We start from the raw sequence: 11,869 nt of genomic DNA on the forward strand, positions 1-11,869 counted from the left end.
TGGTTGCATGACTCAGTAACTTTACTCAAAATTGTTACATTGTACACTTAAAATGGGTGAATTGTACAGTATGTAAATTATACCTCAATAAAGTGGTTTTTAAAAACAAAAAACATGGTTTTGCTCTTCCTGTGCACTTACTAGTATACCAGCATTATTTACAGTTGCCAGCCAAGATTAGGTATTTTGGGGGGAGGAGGGAGGATCAAACCCGTGCCCTCAGTAGCGAAAGCAGTCTTAACCACTGGACCACCAGGGAATTCCTTAGTTCATTTTTAAAACAAACAGGAGGAGATTTTCCTGAGCTAAGTGGAAGAGGCAAAAGACATTAAATGCAGAATCTTTCCTACCCCTGGCACAGTCAAGCCTGTAACACAATAAGAGCTTGAGAATTGTTTACTGAATGTCGTGTAATAAGTGAGAAAAATCACCAACAGGCAACTCACTGGTCCATCATTATTGAAAACCAGGATATGAAGCTAAATCCTGGAGATGAATAGGTGAGGGGTGGGCAGGAACTAGAGAATCAGTGTTAGCAGGACAGACAATTCCTTATGCTGATTATGTGATGTAGAAAAATAAGTACAGTTACACATAGGCACCATGTGCAATATGACAGTTATAGTTATTTCTTCTTTTGCTGAAAAGCATTTAGAAACCATTCACTTTCCCTGGTGGCTCAGACAGTAAAGAATCCACCTGCCAAGGCAGGAGACCCGGGTTCAATCCCTGGGCTGGGAACATCCCCTGGAGAAGGGCATGGCAACCCATTCCAGTATTCTTGTCTAGAGAATTCTATGGACAGAGGAGCCTGGTGGGCTACAGTCCATGGGGTTGCAGAGTTGGACAAGATAGCAATTAACACACACACAAGACAAAGGGGTGGTGGTGAGGAATTGCTTGGATTTTTAGAAAGCAACAGACCCAGTAAAATCAGAAAAGTTTATTAGCATTCCTTGTGAAAAATTTAAAAGTGATAGTAGCAGTTAGTCTTCATATAAATTAAATATAAAAACCAAGATGTCAGTGTATACATAAGACTATTAAATCAGAGCAAAACAAAACCACTCACTCAGACTTGTGGATCACACCTCCATTTATTAGAGAACACAAGTTTGCCCAAACCAAACCCAGGCTTACATTTGTGAATTTGACAGGCAAAAGAGGAGCAGGAGGCACTATTAAATTAAAAGCTAATTTAAAAGATGTCAGTAGCTAAATAGAAAGTTCCCAGAGACCCAGATGACAGCCATGTGTCTAGCCCCTTTCAACCATAAAGTCCTGTGAGCACCCAAGGTGGCATCAATCAGAACATCGTGAGACTGGAATACACTTCCATTTGACTGTCTTTGGAAAAACCCAGTGACTTTACACAAGGGCAGTGGGCCCAGTGCCCAGAAGCCAGTTGACTTCCACAGTGGCCACATTACGATAACAGCCCCACTTTCCAAAGTGCAATGCCAAAGAATGCTGTAGCTACCACACAATTGCACTCATCTCACATGCTAGTAAAGTAATGCTCAAAATTCTCCAAGCCAGGCTTCAGCAATATGTGAATCGTGAACTTCCTGATGTTCAAGCTGGTTTTAGAAAAGCCAGAGGAACCAGAGATCAAATTGCCAACATCCACTGGATCATTGAAAAAGCAAGAGAGTTCCAGAAAAACATCTATTTCTGCTTTATGGACTATGCCAAAGCCTTTGACTGTGTGGATCACAATAAACTGTGGGAAATTCTGAAAGAGATGGGAATATCAGACCACCTGACCTGCCTCCTGAGAAACCTGTATGCAGGTCAGGAAGCAACAGTTAGAACTGGACATGGAACAACAGACTGGTTCCAAATAGGAAAAGGAGTACATCAAGGCTGTATATTGTCACCCTGCTTATGTAACTTATATGCAGAGTACATCATGAGAAACGCTGGACTGGAAGAAACACAAGCTGGAATCAAGATTGCCTGGAGAAATATAAATAACCTCATTTATGCAGATGACACCACCCTTATGGCAGAAAGTGAAGAGAAACTAAAAAGCCTCTTGATGAAAGTGAAAGTTGAGAGTGAACAAGTTGGCTTAAAGCTCAACATTCAGAAAACGAAGATCATGGCATCTGGTCCCATCACTTCATGGGAAATAGATGGGGAAACAGTGGAAACAGCGTCAGACTTTATTTTTCTGGGCTCCAAAATCACTGCAGATGGTGATTGCAGCCATGAAATTAGAAGACGCTTACTCCTTGGAAGGAAAGTTATGACCAACCTAGATAGCATATTCAAAAGCAGAGACATTACTTTGCCAACAAAGGTCCATCTAGTCAAAGCTATGGTTTTTCCTGTGGTCATGTATGGATGTGAGAGTTTTGCCTGTGAAGAAGGCTGAGCACCGAAGAATTGATGCTTTTGAACTGTGGTGTTGGAGAAGACTCTTGAGAGTCCCTTGGACTGCAAGGAGATCCAACCAGTCCATTCTGAAGGAGATCAGCCCTGGGATTTCTTTGGAAGGAATGATGCTAAAGCTGAAACTCCAGTACTTTGGCCACCTCATGTGAAGAGTTGACTCATTGGAAAAGACTCTGATGCTGGGAGGGATTGGGGGCAAGAGGAGAAGGGGACAACAGAGGATGAGATGGCTGGATGGCATCACTGACTCGATGGATGTGAGTCCCAGTGAACTCCGGGAGTTGGTGATGGACAGGGAGGCCTGGCTTGCTGCGATTAATGGGGTCGCAAAGAGTCAGACACGACTGAGCAACTGATCTGATCTGATTGAGCCTTGGCTTGAGGAGGGCCACGTTCACCCTCTTCAAGTTAACACACTGCTCATACGGAATCCCTGCCAGCCTCAGGAGACCCTGAGTTGCATGCTGGAAAATAGATACAGTACATTGGAACTGAGAAGGCAAGTGCTGGACAACAGTATTCATCCTGGATCCTCCACAGCTTCAGACAATTAACATTGTAGACATACACACCAATGGAATATTGCATGAAGTGGCGAGTACAGTGATGAAGGAAAAAGAAAAAGCACTTTAGTGCACTGTGAGGGAAAAGGGAAACCAGAAGAAAGGGAGGAAGAACAGAGTATTTATATAACCTTTTATGTTCTATCAATACTTGATATTTGCTTGACCTCCAGGTTCCAGATTCTCAAAGAGTAGAGTTAACAGATTTAGCAAATAAAAATACAGGATGCTCCATTAACTTTGAATCTCAGATAAACAGAAAATAATCTTTTTGGTGTTAAGCATGTCCCAGATATTACAAGGTACACACTTACACTAAAAAATTGGTTAAAAAAATTATTTTATCTGGCAACCCTATCCAGGAAGTTCAGTCAGCTTGAGGTTACTCTGATCTTATCCTGTCAAAGAGCAACAACAAGACAATCACAGAGCAAAGCACAGGCACTTCACTCACCCCAAGGGGAGGTATGAGATCCTTTTAGCTCCATTTCCCAAATTCTCAAAAATCCCATGCTATTCTGGCAGGATGAGAGGACATGTGCATGGTGAAGTTGCTGACCACTATCTGTCAGGTAGAGAAGTTTTCCTTCCATATCAAATGAAGAAGGTCAAAAATACAGCTGGGGGAAGGATCAGCAGGTCCACGGGGAGACAGAAGTCAACTCATCTCGCCCCAGAGCAAACTGAGGAAAGCCAACAAAACTGCCACAAGGGTGAGGATAGCCCCTTCGGCCTGGAAACCCAACATACTCCAACACTCTTGAAGCAAACTCAAAAGGCACACAGGGATGAACACACACAAACAGAGAGACATACAGAGGAGGAACAGGAAAAGAGCAGAGTAGCCTTTATAATGGCTCAGAGGAATGACAGCAGAAGAGAAGTCTCAGAGGGAATCACAGAACCCCTTGACTGGCAGGACATCTTACTTGTTTGGTTGTTTCATTGCTTTCATTTAGAGGGTTAATCTTCAGTGGTCTTTCCTTACAGTGGAAGGGTGATGTGAGAAGGGCCACACAGAAGCCTCAGAGACACAGTTTTTCCCTTCACAGGGCCCAGAATGCTAGCAGAATCAGAAAGCAAATCTGAACATCAGATCCCACAGACAATGTACTGTTATGACTAAGTGCCAAACCCACCTCCTGAGGATTGGAAGAGGAATCAATAACAAGGCCATGGCTGGTAAACATTCCTTTCAAAGGCACAGAGAAGGAAACATCACAAAGAATAGGACCACGTTATGCTTTTTTAAGTCTCCACCATGGGAATACCCAGTCCCCAGTAACCCAGCATCTCTGAAACTGTGTTCCCAGAGATATTAATAGGTGCTGCATGGGACCAAAAAACAAAAGTTCAGTGAAATAAGTTTGGGAAATATTGCATACTTATTAAAAGTTATAAAACTTCCTGCAGTAAAAGAAACTATTTGGCATTATTTAAATCAATGATTCTTGCCTTATTTGACCACAGAACCATTTTTTGTTTTAGGTAACAAGCAGACTTATTAAGAGAGAAACACACTCCACAGATGGAGTGTGAGCCATCTCAAAAGGCCAGAGGCCCATAGAACGCTTTTAAGAAACATCTGTTACGATCTCACAGAACTCTAGAAATGCAGCTTAACCATTATTGCAAAAATGTCTCATCTCAAGAATGGAAAGAAAATGTCAACACTGGGAACACCCAGGAATCACACCTAAAATGGTTTCCAAAAATTAGTATATCAGAAAGCTTCAGGTAATGATTTGAAAACGGAGAACCCTGTCCTTCTGTGAGGTACTAGCTCAATGATAAATACATCCAGGAAAGCTGAAATTAGATTTCAAACAGTCAAGCAAAAGCCTACAAAGAACAGTACTAGGCTGATCTGCTTAGTTGTGGCCTGGCCAGTGCCGAAAAGAACATCTGGTGACGTCTCCTCTCATCACTTTGACAGGAGAGACACACACTCTCTCACTCTCAAACTTTCTCTAAAAGGTTCAGACTGAATTTCAAAGCAGCCAAGTACAAACTAGCCTCTCTTCATTCCTCCAAAAGCCAAATAACCTGGAGCCTAGGGTTTCTAGGAGAAGAGATAAGTGGCTCACGCTGGCAATGCTAAATGCTATCAAGGGAATTTCCCCTTTTTTCTCTGTGGGTGCAGTCCCCAACCATCATCCCAAAAGCTATAAGAGGACACACTTTTTGGTGTTCTTCTTTGTGGCAGGGTAAAGCACAGCCCGGATGGCTTCCAAAAATACCTCACGGACCCCATCATGCATCAGGGCTGAACATTCCAGATATTTCACAGCCCCCACCTGCTTAGCCAGGGAAGTGCCTTGCTGAGGACTTGTGGGCACTAGGCTCTGTTCCTTTAGCTTCTTCACTGTCTCAAGGTCACTTCGCAGGTCCCTCTTGGTGCCTACCAGCAAAACAGGTACATTGGGGCAATGATGGGACACCTCGGGGTACCACTTATGCCTCACATTGGCATAAGAAGATGGGTTGCTAATGGAAAAGCAAATGATGAAGATACTGGTCTGGGGGTAGGACAGTGTTCGCAGTCGGTCATACTCTTCTTGGCCAGCTGTGTCCCACAGGTTCAGGATGACAATCTGGCCATCCACAGATGTCTGGGCACTATAGTTGTCAAAGACAGTGGGGATATACTCCTCAGGAAAGGCATTTGTTGTGTAACTGATGAGGAGGCAGGTCTTACCTACAGCCCCATCTCCCACAATCACACATTTGATCGTCTGCATTCTTCCCTTGGAGTCCTATGTATAAAAGAGAAGGAAAGAATGTTCATAGACGTTTGGTTAATCTAGGGAGCCTGAGCTATATAAACATTTCTCTCTGATAAGAAAGGAGGTAAGGCCCTCCCCCCACCCACTACCTGGCCTCCTGACACCACAGAAGCTGGGAAAGGTTGTATGGAGCAAGAGTTCTTACCATGGAGTCCATGGCCTGCTAGAAGATAGGCTTCAGAAGATTCTAGAAGCCACCTCTGCAGTTGTGCACAATATTATGTGTATGTGCGTAGGTAAATTTTTCTGGAAAGAAGATCCAAAACTGTCATCAGACTCAAAAAGGACTGTGAGCCCCACAAGATTAAAAACTATTATATACAAAGGTTACAATATTGTCATAAGGCCTCACATACACTGTATCAAAGCTACTAAAATATTATAGATACTAAATAAATGTTAACTAATTTTTTAAAATTGGTGTAGAAAGAAGAAACCTTTGTTTCCCAAAGTTGAAACAATAGGAAAGATAGCTCTGACTTCAGATCTGTGGCTACAGTCTCAGCAAAGATACACTCTGTTCCTAAAACACTGTTGTTTGTTATTGTTCAGTCACTCCGTCATGTCTGACTCTTTGCGACCCCATGGACTGCAGCACACCAGGCTTCCCTGCTGCTGCTGCTACTGCTAAGTCACTTCAGTCGTGTCCGACTCTGTGTAACCCCACAGACAGCAGCCCACCAGGCTCCCCCGTCCCTGGGATTCTCCAGGCAAGAACACTGGAGTGGGTTGCCATTTCCTTCTCCAATGCATGAAAGTGAAAAGTGAAAGTGAAGTCGCTCAGTCATGTCCGACCCTCAGCGACCCCATGGACTGCAGCCTTCCAGGCTCCTCCATCCATGGGATTTTCCAGGCAAGAGTACTGGAGTGGGGTGCCATTGCCTTCTCCACAGGCTTCCCTATCCTTCACCATCTCCAGGAGTTTGCTCAAACTCATGTCCATCAATGATATCTAACCATCTCATCCTCTGTTACCCCTTCTCCTCCCACCTTCAATCTTTCCCAGCATCAGGGTCTTTTCCAGTGAGTCAGCTCTTCGCATCAGGTGGCCAAAGTATTGGAGCTTCAGCTTCAGCATCGGTCCTGCCAATGAAAATTCAAGGCTGATTTCCTTTAGGATTGATGGGTTTGATCTCCTTACAGTCCAAGGGACTCTCAAGAGTCTTCTCTAGCACCACAATTCAAAAGCACTAATTCTTCAGCGCTCAGCCTTCTTTATGGTCCAACTCTCACATCTGTACATGACTACTGCAAAAACCATAGTGGCATCAAAATACTGGAGAGAAAAGTAGGCCAGTCAGCTTCAGCCATATAGAGAAGTGGCTAAGAGTGCAGACTCTGAAGTCAGATCGCCTGGAGTCGAAAACCAGTCCTCTCTCTTCCTAAGCTCTGTGAACTTGGACAAGTTTTTTAACCTGAAGCTTAAATGAAAGAATGCATGTGCTGTAATCATTAGTGCCTGCCACATAGGAAGTACTCATTAAAGTGTTAGAAGCTATTATGACTTCACAAAAATTACTATTCTGCTGGGGAAGGCAAAAGTTCTATAATGTGATTACAATGCTAGACAAACCCTTCTGTCTCATCCCTTTTGTCCGTATCTGAGTAAAACTACAGTTCATAACACCACTATATTCTAGTCCATTTCTTCATGAATCGAGTACTTGCAAGTTAATGATGAAACACAGATGATCTCCAAGGAACATGTTTACTATGAGCTCCCATGTTCCCAGGTGGTGCCAGTGTTAATGAACCCACCTGCCAGTGCAGGAGACGTAGGAGATGTGGGTTCGACCCCTGGGTTGGGAATATACCCTGGAGGAGGGCATGGCAAGCCCTCTAGTATTCTTGCCTAGAGAATCTCATGGACAGAAGAGCCTGACGGGCAACAGTCCGTAGGGTCGCAAAGAGTCAGACATGACTGAAGCGACTTAGCATGCACACGTCCATGTTTACACCCCCATATTAATATCCAGTCAGTGTCCTGCTGTGTCAGTGCCCCCATAGCACTCCATTTTCTTTAGCTTCTTAACTACTGCCCTAATTTCATACCTGATCCTCATAGCATTAACTTCAAGTATCAGAACATGGAGGAAAGGGGATACATTATCATATGTATTTGATCACAGGAAAAAAAATTGAGAATCAGTTTCTCACCTTGGGAATTCAGAGGAATAGATATATCCTCCATCCTGTTGTCTTATTAGGCCCATATCATAGCCAAAAACTAAACCAAACCAAACACTTCATTTTGGGTCAAGGTAAAGAAAACTTAGCTTCCCTGATGGTTTAGAGGGTAAAGCATCTGCCTGCAATGCAGGAGACCCGGGTTCGAGCCCTGAGTCGGGAAGATCCCCTGGAGAAGGCAATGCAACCCACTCCAGTATTCTTGCCTGGAAAATCCCATGGATGGAGGAGCCTGGTAGGCTATAGTCCATGGGGTTGCAAAGATTCGGACATGACTGAGCGAATTCACTTTCCTTTAAAGAAAAGTTGGCCCTCTCAGTATGCTTTGCACAGGCCCACTAGGAATAGCTTTCTGCTCACACAGCCAATTCTGACCAGTGAGGTATTCCCCCTAGAAGTCTTCCTTTCCTTGGCACAGGTCCCACAGCTAAAAGTCCAGAGCCTAGTAGGCAACCATCCCAGAGTATTCACTGACCATCAGCTCTGTCTTTTTCCATCTAGGAACAGACATGAGGATCAAACATACAAAGTCAATGGAAATAATTTGGCCACCTGATGTGAAGAGCAAACTCATTAGATAAGGCCCTGATGCTGGGAAAGACTGAAAGCAAAAGAAGGGGACAACAAAAGATGAGATGGTTGGATAGCATCACCAACTCAATGGACATGAATTTGAGCAAACTCTAGGAGATAGTGGGACAGGGAAGCCTGGCGTGCTACAGTCCATGGGGTTGTGAAGAGTTGGACACTTAGCAACTGAACAACAACAGTAGAAATAGGGCAAAGTCACCACCGCATTCCTTGAAAATAAACTTCCTTGGCTTTCCCAGTTTGGATTAATTTCTTTTGCATCTGATAGCAATTACTGCCTGTATGACTCATCTTCCCAGACTCCTCTAGATACCATTCAGAGTGACTGCTTTAAGGACAATAGTGCATCTGATGGGGGGGTGGGGGGTTGGTGGCTACTGAACCAGAGAAAAACTCTGAGGCACAAAGACCACTTTGCACCCTAAGTTTAGCTCCTCATCTCTGTAACTAGGAAAAGTCAACTATACTCTTTTCTACTAGTTTACATCTACCAGTACTTCTGGTATCTATAATAAAATGATCTGCAGATAGGCACTCAAGTCACTGACGGCGGGCCTAGATGATGAAATGTACCTAGAACATCGCAGGTCTGAACAAAACAAAACATAATCACCTGGTGCAAACTCTCAATGAAAGGGAGGGGTTCAGCAAAAGGAGGGAGGTGCTTTGTACAGCTGATTCATTTATCCAGCCCACATATTCATTATACGATTTTTCTCTACTTGTGTGTATATTTGAACTTCTCCATAGTCAACAAGTTTAAAAATAATACTAAAAAATATAATCCAAGAGAAATGAAGATAGGATCTCAAAAAGATAATTTCACATCCATGTTCATTGCATCATTATTCACAATAGCTAAGAGGTGGAAGCAACCTAAATGTACATCGATGGATAACATATAAAGAAATACACACACACACACACACACACACACACACATAGATCAGCCTTCAAAAGAAAAGGAAATCTTTTCATACACTACAACATGGATGAACCTTGAGGACATTATGCTAAGTGAAGTAAAGTCACAAAAAGCCAAATATTGCATGATTTCACTTATATGAAGTATCTAGAATACTCAAACTCATAGAAAGTAGAATAGTAGTTGCCAGGGGCTGGGGGAAGGGGAAATAGGGAGCTGTTTAAGGGGTATAGAGTTTCAATTTTTCAGGATGAAAAAATTTTAAAGATCTGTTGCACAAAAATGTGCATATAGTTAATGTACACTTTAAAATGGTTAAAAATACTGAAAATAAAAACAATACTTTTTAAAGGGCTGGGAGCTCTGAGAAAAGGCTGGGAGTTACAAGAGAAAGGCAAATATTCTGTTTATCACTGTTAGGAGAAAGCTTGTTTCTTTCAGCTCCAGCATCCAGCACAATGCTTTCTCCTTACAGATGATAGCTTTCCTCTCATCACCACCACTATCCACCCACTCTCCCTGGTACTACTATGCACAATGTACTGCTAGGAGGGACTCAAAAAAGGGTTAAAAGCAACAAATGATGATAGAAGCTTATAGTTTTATGGTAAAGGCAGGACTTTTATAAAAAGGTAAACAATAATACACAGTAATGCATGGCCCAGAGGAAATAGTTGCTATGAGGAAGCAAGTGGAAAATAAAAACTGAGAGGCTGTTATAGGCATTGTGTAAAATACTTTCACATATCTTATTTAAGCTTCATAGTAGCACTGTGAAGTAGATACCAGCTCAGTTCAGAGATCATTAAGTATGTCTCTAGGATTGGAAACTAAAAGTGGCCTCAATCTGCAGAGACCAACATCTCAGAAGGCACTCACTTTTAACCTTGGAATTATAGTTTCTTCTAAATCTTCCAATCTCATCTGACAAAGCATCCTTCTTCAGATGTACACTGCTCAGCAGTCAATTTTCTCCTAGGTTAGACACACAACATAAAAGACACAGTAAGGACAAAAATGCAGTTCAAAGTATTACTATTTCTAGCACATTCTCCCCCAAGTCTCCCCCTTTCTAGAAGTCTAACTCACTTTAAATCACTCTGCAACTTTCTGAAACAAAACAATTCAGAAGACCCTCATTTTTATTTATTACTTTCTGCAACTTAGTTATCTAAGTCCAGGAAGCTTTTTCACGTTTAAGAGTGATTCTTTTGGTTCAAGTCCAGTCAAAGACAACTTCGAGAATCTCGGGGACGAAGGAAGCCATGTGAACACTCCCCAACTTGGAGCCAGGGGAGACTATCCTGTGCCTGGAAACTTAAACCAGAGAGGCAATTGTAGTGACCCATCCATAGCCACCAAAGCCCGCTCGGCACTTCCTTCGCAGCCTTTCCACCAGGGGTACTTGGTTCTGGAACTTCGGTTGGACTCGTGATCCTGGGACAGATAAGTGCCTAACGTCGGCTTCCCAATAGGAAGGGCAGGCTCAGTCTCCCCCGAATATATACAATTCATCTCATTCTCAAATCCCTTCCATCCAAGGAAGTGGATCACTAAGGCAACCGTCCTGGAGATGGGGAGACTCAATGAGAAAACAGCGAACAAGGGGCCCGCCTAGCGGGTGGTTCTCGATAAGGATTACCTGGCAAAGCGGTCGTCTTCCAGCGCCGTTCAACGGCAGCTCACATAGCCTCCCAGGTTTCTCATGGCTGAGCGAACAAGGCGGGATCCGGGCATCATTCCGGCAGCGACCGAGTCCCACCCCTGTCGTCAGACGCAGTCTCCACCCTGTGCCCTGAGACCTCCTGGGAAATGGAGTTCTAGCGCCCTCTACGTGGTCTGCAAGCCACTGGCTTTTAAACTACACTTCTGGGTAATCAAGGATCACTGTGATGTGGACCCCAATACCAGTTCCTCGGTTCGGAAGCCCCCAAGTTTCACATTTCCTGTGGCAAAATGAGACCACTTTCTCCTCCGCAGACCCGTGTTTTCTCAAGACAAATATTAACATAAAGAGGCAATCAGGGAATTGAAAAAGTGTTAGGAAAAATGGAAGCAGTAAAAGAAAATGTGGTAGTGAATTAAGGCAGCTGTCACCATATATAAGTTTGTATTTTTTAGAGTTTTATATAAATGAAATCATAAACTATAGACTCTTTTTTTAACAGCTTTATTGAGATATAAATTCATATACCATACAGCTCACTCATTTTTTTGTAGCCACGCATTCCAGGAAACAAACTCACTCAGAAAGACAATGCAGATACTGGAGTGCAGTTTGTTACACCATGGGGCCCAAGGCAGAGTCTCCTCTTAGCCAAGGACCCCGACCAGTTTTTGTGAAAACCTTATATACCTTAAGTGTATGTGCTCAAACCCACCTCCCCAAATTCCCTGAAACTAGTCTGGACAAGGTA

At 43.2% G+C, this 11,869-nt stretch overlaps 1 protein-coding gene across 1 annotated transcript; it reads right to left on the reverse strand.

The window, feature by feature from the left end:
• Nucleotides 1-825: 825 nt before the first annotated feature.
• LOC129639430 (rho-related GTP-binding protein RhoG-like) lies at nt 826-11,217 on the reverse strand. Its single transcript, XM_055564588.1, has 4 exons — nt 11,095-11,217; nt 10,332-10,427; nt 5,895-5,995; nt 826-5,719 (listed from the first exon to the last, which is right to left on the reverse strand). The coding sequence occupies exons 3-4, from the start codon at nt 5,904-5,906 to the stop codon at nt 5,129-5,131; spliced, it is 603 nt and encodes a 200-aa protein (XP_055420563.1). The 5' UTR covers nt 5,907-5,995; nt 10,332-10,427; nt 11,095-11,217; the 3' UTR covers nt 826-5,128.
• Nucleotides 11,218-11,869: the final 652 nt, after the last annotated feature.

Source organism: Bubalus kerabau, chromosome X (assembly GCF_029407905.1).
Source record: "Bubalus kerabau isolate K-KA32 ecotype Philippines breed swamp buffalo chromosome X, PCC_UOA_SB_1v2, whole genome shotgun sequence".
Taxonomy (NCBI): domain Eukaryota; kingdom Metazoa; phylum Chordata; class Mammalia; order Artiodactyla; family Bovidae; genus Bubalus; species Bubalus kerabau.